The 13,424-nt window shown below is 35.5% G+C and overlaps 1 protein-coding gene across 3 annotated transcripts in view; it reads left to right on the top strand.

The window, feature by feature from the left end:
• Positions 1 to 13,424, top strand: part of LOC144971552 (CD109 antigen-like) — a 66,384-nt gene that overhangs the window by 29,222 nt on the left and 23,738 nt on the right. For all 3 annotated transcript variants that reach the window (XM_078912572.1, XM_078912574.1, XM_078912575.1), the window contains 9 exons: positions 914 to 1,015; positions 2,069 to 2,131; positions 2,706 to 2,897; positions 4,602 to 4,751; positions 6,129 to 6,281; positions 7,606 to 7,666; positions 9,640 to 9,793; positions 11,077 to 11,194; positions 11,799 to 12,014. In XM_078912572.1, coding sequence (XP_078768698.1) covers positions 914 to 1,015; positions 2,069 to 2,131; positions 2,706 to 2,897; positions 4,602 to 4,751; positions 6,129 to 6,281; positions 7,606 to 7,666; positions 9,640 to 9,793; positions 11,077 to 11,194; positions 11,799 to 12,014 — 1,209 coding nt within the window. The remainder of the gene's footprint in view (positions 1 to 913; positions 1,016 to 2,068; positions 2,132 to 2,705; positions 2,898 to 4,601; positions 4,752 to 6,128; positions 6,282 to 7,605; positions 7,667 to 9,639; positions 9,794 to 11,076; positions 11,195 to 11,798; positions 12,015 to 13,424) is intronic.

Raw genomic sequence — 13,424 nt, forward strand, 5'->3', positions numbered from 1 at the left:
TTATTATTATATATATTATTATATTAAGGCATTGACACTGATGCTGCTCTGGGTAGAGCTGGTCCTGTTATTGATTTGGACAGTGACGTCGATGATAATGATAATGATGACGATAATGGTGATGGTGATGACGACGATGATGATGATGATGAAGGCGGTGGCGATAGTGGTTGATGTGATGGTAGTCGTTGTGATTATCGAGAATAAAGTGATGATACTGATGTCATTAGTTGTGGTTGTGGTGAGAGAAGGTGGAGGATGAGGCGGAGGGAGAGGAGGAGAGCAAAGGGGAGAAAAAAAGGGGACTGAGGAGGCGAAGGAAAATCAGAAGTAAAAAAAGAGTAATTACGGTGCTGATGACAATAAACACGACTTTGGTAACGATCCCTATCTTCTAACTCTCGCGTATGGGTAAGACATGGGTAATAAATCATTACCGTCCTTAGAGTAGAATAATTTCCACGCAATTAGTTCTCTTTAGAATGCATTGTAATACATTGTATTCAAAATCCCGAAGAAACATGAGGTCCATGGAGTTTATCTTTGTATCTATAACAATATCATTAAATGGACAGCAATGAAAAAGAATAATTTATCTTTATTGTCCTCAAAATAGTGGCAATTTGTCATTTGGTTACACATGTTATTACAATATTACAATGTATAAAAGCTCAATTTTTTTAAAAATTATACTTCGCACTCAGTTACCTCTGTCCATCCAGCATTGAGGGGTTCCGGATCTTTGGATCTTGAGATATTCCATCGGCACCAAGCAATTGCTACTGTCCGTTTAACAAAATAGAATCCTGAATAACTTCCATTCCCTTGGACGACTTTGTTATCATAAATGAATTTCATTTGCCTCCTTAAAATTAGTTTGATAATAATATTATGACTTTCTATCACGTCAAAGGCCACATATGAGGGTGTGTCTGCATCCATGACTGTAGAGAAGTCCCATTCTCCAACCAACTCTTATTTACAACTTCTTATACTGACCAAATTGGCTATACAGGTAATTCTGTTGTTTTTTCATTGAGTCTTTAGTCTTTACGCACAATTCAACCAGTGCCAGGGTCAACCTCGTATTAATAATATAATAGTAATGTTAATGTATGTTAATACTCTAATAATATCAACGGCGAAAAAAACAAAACAACAATAATTTCGAACCAGCAGATGTTTGGGCAGCACAAAACTGGAATTTCAGTTAAAACAACAAGTTATTTTAACGTTGTTAATTATAACTTGTCTGTTGCTCTGATGTCAAATAGATGGAGTTTATTTTGAGAGCCTGATGATCAATCTATAAATTATTCCATTGGGACAGTCAGTGGTTTCCAATACAATCAAGTTTTATTTTTGTTCTAATCCTTTATTAATGTAGTTGTAATAGGGTAACCTGATCAGTTAGATTCAAATGTACTTTATGAAAGACTCGCATCCAAGCCCAAATGTAAAAAGTAAGAAACAAAAATGAAAATAACAGCTTCAACAAACAAAAAAGAACAAAATACCAAACACGGAACGTGTCGGGCTAAAAACCCTTCTTCAGTCAACAACAAAAAGCAATAAATGCATTACTAAAAAGCCAGATTTACGATTGTGAAATATTCGGTACGTACCCTGTAGAAGAAATATCTTGGAGTGTAAACAAAAAGAAGCGTTCACTTGGTAACTCAGGGGTGCCAAATTGAGCGGAAAATAAAGCGAAGCAAAAAAATTTGGTGGGTAAAAAAAAAAGAGGGGGGGGAAACAGTGGTAGAATAGAAATAGGCGTGAAATGTATCCGTTGAAATAAAGCGATCCCAAATGTAGTAAGCAGGTGTTACTGTGCATTTCACGCTACAGAAACCGGGATACAGTCAGATGATTATGAAGGACTACTTTTTGCTCAGTTAGACATCATTGGTGATTCACCCTTTACACCAATGTTTCTTCAAGGGATCCCGGCGGTGGTATTCTTTTTTTTTTTATCTTACGAAATTGCCAGATTTATTCTATTTATGCCTGCTACTTATTTATGAAAATCTCTCATAACTACATTTATCAATACTTTTTTAATCAGGCTGGTGATGATATAGATTTTGAACTCAAGTCCACTGAACCAATGGAAGAAGTCAGCTACCAGGTAATTCGGTGACTTGATAAATCGTTTCAGCTCATAATTTATAGATGATGTCAATGTATACGATTCCCGTTTTTTTTTTATAACATGAAAAGTATTAGATGGCCTTGAAACAATATAAACATAAAGATGTTTTGAAGAATCATATAAAGTGTAATATAATGTAATTTAGACAGCATAAATATATTTTTAAAAACTGATGCCGCCTTCACCAAATTGTTTTATAATATAAGGATGTGACAAGTAATCATTCTTTATTAAATTCTGTAGTTTTACCAGTGAAGGCGCAGATTGTATGATTAACTCACATTATCGGTTAATGGTAAACAGAACAATCTGTTGGGCTTATAGAAACGATTTTTTTCATGCATCAAATCAATCAATTAATGACAGTCTTAACATCTACAAAGTATTATTTTGTTAATGAAAATGTTTATTGATATTATTAGGTCAATCATATTTTACAATGTTCTTTAAATTACAAAATGGGGATTTGGTATTGCAAATTCTAACCGTGAAACCCTTTTTGTGGAATAATTGTACATTAATCCTTGATACTCCTCTTTCAATCTTCAAGATCATGTCACGAGGAGAGTTGATCTACAATGGGTTTCTGAAAGGGGAGGACAGGTCTAACTTCACTTTCACATTACGAGCTATCTCGTTCATGGCTCCCACAGCCAGGCTTATTGTGTATTACCTCAGATCTAATGGAGAGATTGTCACTGACAGCATCAGTTTTGATGTCTCGGGTGCCTTCAGGAACAAGGTATATTAAAGGAAGATTTTTACTTTGCATTTTTTATTCTAGTCCTACAATATCAAATTTTTAAAAATATGGTAGCTTCAATTAAGAACAACAAGCTTCAAGCATGCAGAAACAGGTGCCCCAGAAATATCCTAATTATCATCACAAATGGAGAACTGCTCCAAAAACTGAAGCAGTCACCTATTGAAACAGAGATAAAGAAAATGAAATGGGGCTGGATTGGCCATACTCTCAGGAAGTCTGCAAGCAACATCACCAGGCAGGCTTTGGACTGGAGCCCGCAAGGAAAGAGGAGGGTTGGTTGACCAAAGCAAACATGGCGACGAAGCATCGAGACCGATTTGAAAGCAGCCGGACAAACTTGGGCCCAGATAAAGAAGACCTCTAAATCCGAGTCAGATGGAAGAGTAGTGTTGCGGCCCTATGTTCCACAAGAAATCATGAGGCTAAATGGGGCAGAGTGGCTCAGCGATACGGTCTTCACTTCATACCCAAAAGGTACCGAGTTCGATTACCCACTGCGCTATTAGGCCTTGAGCATGTCACCTCGCCCTAGCTCAATTTGCGGCGCTGCAATGCGGCTGATGCCTGGATTTTTCCAGACTTCCCTTGGAATAGACGCTAAAGACAAATTTCCCCTATGGGATAAATAATGGGAATTTTTTTTAAGGCTTAAGTCAAGTATGTCAAGTCAATTAAGAACAAAAGGCATTTGTTTTGAATTCAAAATTTTTTCAGCAAAGAAAAACCATACTAACCAATATTAACCAGTTAACTGCCGTGTTTAAAAATTTGGTCAAGAAAATCGTCCTTCAAATATCAATCAATCTAAATGACCCTCATCTTGGCAAAAACTCTCAAACATAACACCTTGTGCAGGTAAATTGGTTGAAACTGCAGAAATTTGAAGAAATGAGAGTCAAATTCATTTGCACTAAAGGAGTTGAATGAGATTCCCTTTAAGTAGTAGTGGAAGAGGTGAAGTCTTAAAACAAGCAATATGTTTGCATTTTGTTTTCTTTTGATTCTGGTCCATTCTTGTTCAGCCATTTCACAAGTCTACGGATCAGGGTGATTTAACATTTAATTATATTTAATTTGCTATCTAAATTATCAACTTTCAGAAAATTATTCATATAGAGCTCGCATGTCTTAGTTAACTGCGGTATGTCCAAACAAATTTTCATTATTGTTATCCGTAAATTTCCATTCATAATATTTTTATTCTAGAGAATATTCTTTCACACCATATTAGTAGAATAACGAATAAACTGAAATCATGTAGCCGTTACAAATATTATTGAGTATAAAACTTAACCAGTGTTTCGGAAACCACAGCCACGATAACCATTATTAATTTTTTGTGTCACAACCAAGAATAGAGGAAAATTTTGCAAGACAATTGCGTGGTGAAAAATGACACCCATTATTATTAAGATTTCGCTAAAATGGTATAAGTAATTATACTATTGATGATGATGATGATAATAATGATAATAATAATAGTAATTATTATTATTATTATTATTATTATTATTATTATTATTATTATTATTATTATATTATTATTATTATTATTATTATTATAAGTAGATATAATATAATAAATGCTGCTGCTGTTGATGATGACGCTGATGATGATCATCATCATCATCATCATCATCATTATTATCACCCATATCATTGCTATCAACTTTGTCGCAGATGTCTATGGAATTGAGTGATACGATTGTGGAGCCCGGACATGAGGTCAGACTTCGCATCCAAGCTGACCCAGGGTCACACGCATTCCTGCTGGCCATCGACCAAAGCGTTCTTCTCTTGGCTTCCGGAAATGACATTTCATCTAGTGAAGTAAGTATGAAGTGATTATTTATGATAATTCATCATATTGATTTCTTAAAAGCTGACTTTAGATTGATATCAAAAAATTCTTGCGTTTTTGAGTTTGTAATTCCAAGAGTTCCTTATCACAATGCGGCATGGTATTGCTGTATTGAGAACGATTTTGGAGCTCCAATCTCAAATGTGCAAGAACCATTTTATCGGGGAGAGAGTGGCTCTCAATAGACTAGAATTTGAAGCGACCTTTTTTGGGGGGTCGTGGATAGCTCATACGGTAGAGTCACAATCTCCCCGGTCAGGCGGAGTTCTCGTACCAGAAAGGTCGCGGGTCCAAGCCCCCATCGCTGTCGCGAAGTTTTTATTCTATTTTGTCTTCTGGCACTTTCCTACTCACTTCATTTCTTGTTATAACCATTTTATTATATTCTTCAATCATATCTTAATTTCTTTATTTATTTATTTATTTATTTTGATTAAAATTGAATAAATGCTTTTCGAAAAAAATATTTTATAAAACTTTTAATCCATTGTGCCTTGGATAAGTATTGACGATGAAAGGTACAAGTAAACTTGGCCAAGGTCATATGAAACCAGATATAATATAAGCATTTAAAGCAGCTTTAGTTATTACAAAGAAGAATGAGAATACTCAACAAGTAGGGGTATTGAGAAAAGAAAATATATATATATATATATATATATATATATATATATAAATAATGTATTTGAAGAATACAAGATCCGATTAAACAGTAGATTAGGTTTAGAAAGGTTGTTGAGATAAATCGTTGAAATCCTGATCCATCTATTGAGTGTATGGGTGCGCGTGGATGTATGTATTTTATATTTTATGTCATGGTCTGATGAGCGCTCAAGAGCTCGCTCGACTACATTTATAAAATAGATAATATGTAATAAATAACCCCCCCCCCCCCCCCTAGAATTGACGAGTTACTTTTTAAAAGAACTCATGACGAGTAGTTTAAGATGATATGGATAGAAAGATTAATTTAGGCTGACATATACGTGAGTGAATTTATTTATTTTTATGTGCTCTAATTATCGAGCACTCTCATACCTCCAAGTACCCAATAACACTCATAATTATATATATATATATATATTATATATATATATATATATATATATATATATATATATATATATATATATATGTATGTGTGTGTGAGTGTGGGTGTATATGTGTGTGTGTGTGTGAGTGTGGGTGTATATATGTGTGTGTGTGTGTGTGTGTATGTGTTGCTGTGCATGTACGTACATAGGTAAGTATGAATGCATGCATTTAAATTGTCATTATTTATTTAATTCTCTTATTCAATGAGAAATACAATTTATTATCCATCTTTTCCGTTCTCTCTTATATAGATTTACGACGAACTCGACGAGTATGATTACGTATCCAGGGGTCACATCAACCCAGGACCAATGCCCTTCTTTGGAGGAGGTTTTGTCCGTGAATTCAGGAGAATGCCATACCCTATCTTCTATGGAGGAAGCGACGCTAAGAAAATATTCGAAGTAATCAGGATTTATTTTTTTAATAACTTAATTCACATATAATGTCTTCATATAAGTTTTTCACATAATACTGAATAATGACATGAAGTATTTGAGCCTTAAGGATGTAATAAAACTGACGTGCATATATCTGCAGGTCTGATAACTGAACACATTTATTGCCCTGATTTAACTGTTGTAATGAACAATATTTTGCTTTGGTTTGAGAGTATTTCCATTACAACAATGAGACCATAACAATTTGGGTGATCAGGCCTGTAAATGAATATACGTTGAATAAAACAAAACTTTACGAATATGCTAAAAAATCTCATTTGGTTTATTGCACCTTTGATCTTTTATCTTATTTTTACCTTTAGATTCAATCAACATTTGCGAGTATTCACAAAGTCTATATTATTGTGAATGTCAAGCTGCAATGAACGTGATTAATGTCCTCGTGCGATCAAACAAATCATAAATGACCTTTTAAAAAAATTGAGCATTTATATAGAGCAATATCCACTAAAAGTGCTCAAAGCGCTTTACAAGGGGTCCCTGGCCAACAGCAACACCAACACTTAACACGTAGGACTAGACATGACGCCTGTTAGGCGATATTACAATTTTTTCAGACAGAGACAACGCTGTTAACCGCCAGGAACTCATTTTACACCAGAGTACGGTGAGAGAATGTGAGTAAAGAGCCTTTTCCAAGGACTCAACTATGCGCCGAGCGAGGCTCGAACCCAGGACCTTTTGTTCGGAAAGTGAGTGTCATACACATAGCTGCACAACGTTGCTGTAAGCCTTAGACATGACAAATCATAAGGGGTTTGTTTCTTAATCAGTCTATGATTGAACAGGGAACCAAGTTGTAGATGAGAAAGAAAATTGTGATGATTAAGTACTGAAACATGGCGGTTTGCATATGATGGCTTAACAGTGTGAATTAAAAAATACGGTTTCATAATATATTAAATGGTTAAAGTTTTAAAAATATTTTCTCAATGAGGTATTTAAGAGTTCCCATTTTTCATTTGTTGACTCGTGAAATGAAAGTTTAAAGCCGATTATCTGTACATTGACCATGGATTTTATAACTCTATAATACTGTATGTAGGACACTCCCTGTCTGTTTTTTTTTTATTACGGTCAGAAACAATCGGCACCAACTGCTGTGTTATTGTTGTTGCTATAAACTACACTTCTGTTGATTTCATCATTTATCATCGTTATCACCGTCGTCATCATCATCATCATTGTCTATATCAATACCATCATGATTTTGACAATATATAACACTACATCTAATTTTTTTTTCAATCATCTTTTCGTCGAACAGAATTCCGGTGTTATTGTCATTACGGATGCAGAAGTTTATAAGTATGTTCCACCTCAGTACAGTAAGTATTAAAAAATATGAATATGGTCAGATGGGTGAATCCAAATTGGATTAAATCGTTCACGTTATTTAATTTGAACTTAATTGATTTAGCCAGGGGTTCATTCAAACAACAGGGAGCGTGGCTCAGCGGTACCCGAAAGGTACCGAGTTAGATCACCCGCCACTGCGCTGTGTGGCCTTGAGCAAGTCACCTCGCCCTAATTCAATTTGCGGCGCTGCACTGCGGCTGACGCCTGGGTTATTCCAGTCTTTCCTTGGAATCAAGCCTAGAGACAAATTTCCCCGATGGGATGAATAAAGGGAATTTAAGATGATGAATATGATCGACTTGATATCATTTTTTAAAGAATATCACTCAACAATATTTTGGATATGTTAAGACTGTCATTAAATGATGTATACACGTCTGTGATGCATGAAAAAGATTGATTTTATAAGCCTGGCAGAGGGTTTTGTTTTCCATTAACCACTTAACTGCCGTGCTCTTGAAAATCGTGTATTTAGAAATTTGGCCTCATCTAGGCCAAAACTTCCAAACATGGGACCTTGTGAGTTCTCAGATTTGGGAGTTTTTTCCAAGATGAGGGTCGTTTAGATTAATTGATATTTGGAGGAAGAGTTTTCTGGCCATTTTTTAAAATACACGTCTTTCCATAGGATGGCATTTAACTGGTTAATGATGTAAGACTAAGACCTCTCAATCTGTGCCCTGACTGGTAAAACAGAAATCTAATAAAGAGCGATTCAATAAAATCTGAATATCATAAATGAGACATTTAAAGCTAATGTAGCACCCATGATATGTTCCCATTTATCTAATCTTCCTGAAGGAGGGATAAAAGACGACAGTTTTGCTGCTATAAGCTAGAAAAAGTACAAAAGAAGAGATGTAATTGAATAACTCATCCTTCAAATATTGATAATTTCAAATGATCCTCATCTTGGCAATAAAAGCTCTCAAACCTGGGACCTAGCGTTGTCCCAGGTTTGAAAGTTTTGCCAAGATGAGGGTCCTACAAATAGATCGATATTTGAATGACGAGTTTTCTGACCAAATTTTAAAGCTTGTGACTTTCCAGAGTACGACAGTTAACTGGTTAAGTTTAATATTTTTTAAAAACGAAAATGATGTAGAGGTTTCTGGTTTTCTCTTTATAAAAAGAAAAGGGTGGATGGGTGATGAATTTGAAATAAAATCGATACTGGTCAAAACAACCATTACTATTATCCTACACCAATCATCATATTTTATATAATGTCAAAGATATCAATTTTCTTGAATTGAATTCATTACGTTGGGGCAAACATTCTTGTCCTATGAAATTCCATGAGACTCGATCCCCGTCACTCTGAGGACATGTCTCAATGACTCCTCTCAAAAAAGTCTCAATAGGCTTCAACAGTCGTGACATCACTTCCCTCGTAATGAGGCATAGTAACTTAGTAACTGGTTCTAAACTATCGCAACAATGGCTGATGCCCTGATGAAATATTTCTCTGACGAGCATAAAAGTGTATCCAGAGGAGAAAAACATTATAAATCTGATCACAATGTGACTTTTATACATTCTGATCACATGACATGTGAAAAAGTTCTAGCCAGCATGAAGAATAAAAGGGTACTAATTTTCTTTGTTTAGAACCAAGCTGCTCGTTGCTGGGCAGACGTGACATCAGACTATTGGATCCTATTAGTGTCGGCGACGTAGTGGGAATGAGCCATTATTAGGGAGAATTTCTTTTACAAGTATTTTTCCAGTCCCGAAAAGTGAATAAAATTTGGATGCCCCAGGTGTCAAACAATAATTGTGCCTATAAATATTGTGCAAATGCAAAATATGTTGAACATAAGTTGTCCACCAAGAGAAATATTTACCGCTCTTACAACGAGCTAGTAAAACCGTGAATTAGCAATACAAAGTTGAATATTTGTCCACAATATCTTACACTCTGATGCATTTTTCCCTTAAGATAATCCACAGATGATGGCCACTATGATGCCCATGGCTCAAGAAGTTATGGCTAAAAATACTGCAGCTGAAGTTCCGAGTCAATCTCTCAAAGAACCTGAAAAAGTCCGTTCCAACTTCCCAGAGACCTGGCTCTGGACAGAAATAAGAACATGGTAAGCTACATCCTTTGTTCGATTTGATAAAGGAAACTAACCAAGATGGTTGGAAATAGGGGTTTTGATAATGATTAAAGTTGACAGCCATCTTGTGACACACAAATGTGACCCACCGTTTCAAAGCGGTATTATGTCAGGATGAAGTCGTTGCTGGAAATTGAATTTATAGCCACAAACACGAAATTTGGGGTTAGTTTCACTTTAGTATGAAGGAAAACACATACTATTCCTTGGATTGCTGAAAACTCCGAAGTTCATTTTCTCATCTATTTCTAGATTCACTTTTCAGAAGAGGATTAACCTTGACATAATACCGTTTTGAGACGATGGGTCACAAATGTGATTCAATGTCTCAATCTGCTATTACGTCAGGATGAAATAAATGAGAGAAAATGATCAAATCTTTTAACTTTCGGGGTTTTGAAATGAAAACAAAACTCAATCTGCTCAATTATAGCAGTTTATTTCAACTCAAATTTTATAAGATAATCTTCAATAAATAATAAAGTGAAATTGAATGTAAGCTTCAATTTAATTATAAAAACAGATCAAATGAACGTTTCGAGTTTCCCCTTTATCAACAAAACAGGATGAATGAAACACTACAAATGAATGAGATAATGCGGTAGTGGCATAGTTAAGATGAATAAACCATCACTTTATTATTTATTTCTTCGAACTTCGAGCAGCAACATTTACATAAGGTAATCTTCAGATTTTGTATCTAATCGTCAGGCTTACTCCAACGTGATATCGTTTTGTGAGGTGCATTGAGTATGATTAATCCGTAGAAATGCCCGATGTAATAGATGTTAATTTTGAAAGAATAAATATCCATACAACATATTTAGAATTTACTGTAAAATACCATTTTCTTCAAATATTCTAAGAATTGTTTTCATTCTATAGCTTTTAATAACATGAGCTCTTATTAATTATTCAAACACTAACCCTCTCCTTACCAGCCAATTTCAGGATTTTCCCCAAAACTTCACACCCAGCTAACATAACAAAGAAAATTTACTCAAACACAATAACAGTAAAGTTCTTCCGATACATAATTTCTTTAGCAAAACATGCTCTACAACACACTGTTCATTTTCTTTAAATTTTATGATGCACAAAAGAAATTTAATTAAGAAAAACGTTGGTTGTATCGTAACGAATATGACGATTTTCCTATTGTTGGAAAGGAGAGGGTTAAACGGCTTAGCTACTCAACAAATTTGATAATATATAATTCATACAATAAACTGACGAGTACTATTATATCATACAAGCATCAACGGAGAGGCCACAGTGATTGCATCTGTACCCGACACAATTACGTCATGGATAGCGAGTGGATTTGCTGTACACGGAGTGTCTGGTTTTGGAATGCCTGATGGACCCTCTGCAGTATGTCAATATAATTTTTTTAATTGTTTATTTTGTAACTTTTTTAAATTGGGGGAGAGGGGAGCGCTGTTGTTGTCATTATTGTTGTTGTTGCTGCTGCTGCCGTTGTTGCTTTGTATGTGTGTGTTTTGATTTCTTTTCGCTTGTTTTATTTCGCTTTTGTTTTTTGTTTTTTTTGTTTTAATGTTTGTGTATTACATTTATCCATGGGTATATTTATTGCTCTCTTTTGCGTTTGATTGTTCAAAGGGGGGGGGAATTGTTTTATTTTGGATTGGGGGGGGGGGGGAGTGGGAGAGGGAGGATGATTTTGATGTGTTTGATCTCATGATTCACATGGAAATTATAGAATTCATGGCATTTCTATATTATGTGCCCGATCTAAATTGTTATACCCTTTAAAGGGAACAAGATATAATATGGTTATCTGTTTTTGGAGATATACCTGCAGTCATCTATATATTGGATGTCGAGACGCTGGGTGATTAATTAACGAAATTACCAAATCAAGAATTCGATATTGATTATTTTATATCGATCATTTTCATTTTCTCCTCATTTCTGTAACCAATTTTTTTTTTATTGTCACTTATTTCATCCACAGCTTCGAGTGTTCAAAAGATTCTTCATCAGCATGAACTTGCCTTACTCCATAATTTTAGGGGAAGAAGTGGCCATTCAAGTTATCATCTTTAACTATATGGACACGGATCAACTGGTGAAGGTCACTTTGGAGTCGGCTGCCACTTTCACTAGCCTCTACGTCGACTGCAATGGAGTCGAGTACAGAATTCAGAAGGATCAGATCGTCAACGTCAAGGTAATTTGGGCTCTAAACTATCGGAACAATGGCGGACAGACACCCCTATGAAACATTTCTCCGACGAGCATAGAAGTGTATCCAGAGGAGAAAAACATTATAAATATGATCATATTTTGACTTTTATACATTCTGATCACATGACATATGTAAAGTTCTAACCAACATGAATAATAAAAAATGCCAATTTTCTTTGTTTAGAACCACGCTGCTCGCCATTGCTGGGTGACGTGACATCAGACTATTGAATCCAATTATGAGCTTGAGCTTGAGCTTTTATATAGCGCAATATCAATGCTCAAATCGCTTTACATGGGGTCCCTAACCAACAGCAACACGTAACATGTAGAATGAGACATGACACCTTTTAGGCGATATCACAAAATTATTTTTCGGACAGAGACATCGATGTTAACAGCCTGGTACTCATTTTATGCCTGAGTTACTGTGAGAGAACCAAAGAAAGCAGGTGCAGTCAGATGCGAAAATTTTAGAACTATAAGTTTAATAAGTCACATCAACAAAATACTGTTGCGTATAATTATCAACAGGCTAAGGAATAAGATTAACCCCGAAATCGCAGAAGAACAATATGGATTCCAACCTGACAGAGGGACAAGGAACGCAATATACCTCCTCCGTGTTTTAAGTGAAAGAGCTATACAGGTTCAGACCCCACTATACCTCTGTTTTGTCGACTACAAAAAAGCTTTTGATAGAGTACGCCACGAAGAAATACTAAAACAACTGCACTCCATTGGCGCTGATGAGAAAGACCTCAGACTCATGCAAACATTATACTACACCCAACAGGCATCTATCAAAATCGGAAACTCTACAGGAAATTCCATTCCTATTAAGAAAGGAGTCCGTCAAGGGTGTGTTGCCTCACCAGATCTGTTTAATCTATACCAAGAAACAATCATGAGGGGCATAAATAATATGGAGGGAATAAAAGTAGGAGGTCATAACATAAATAATATAAGATACGCAGACGATACGGTACTCATTGCAACATCAGAAATCCAACTTCAAAAGATTGTTGACAAAGTGGTAGTAGATAGTGAAGCCAAGGGAATGGAAGTGAATATCACCAAAACGGAATGCATGGTAATACAGAAAAACCCCGAAAACAACAACACCTGCAATATAACGATTCACGGCGAGCAACTTACCAACGTAGAAAGTTTTAAATACCTAGGTTCAATAGTGACAACAGATGGAAGATGTAACCGAGACATACGAGCAAGAATAACTCAAGCCAAACAGGCCTTCATGGACCTGGGAAACATTTTGAAAAACAAACAGATGTCGTTTGGGATTAGATTCCGAGTCTTGAAGTGCTACGTGTGGCCAATCTTGTTATACGGATGCGAAAGCTGGACTACAAATGCAGAAACACAAAAGAAC

This window comes from Berghia stephanieae, chromosome 4, assembly GCF_034508935.2.
Source record: "Berghia stephanieae isolate SIO BIC M18660-M18661 chromosome 4, UCSD_Bste_1.3, whole genome shotgun sequence".
Classification (NCBI taxonomy): Eukaryota; Metazoa; Mollusca; class Gastropoda; order Nudibranchia; family Aeolidiidae; genus Berghia; species Berghia stephanieae.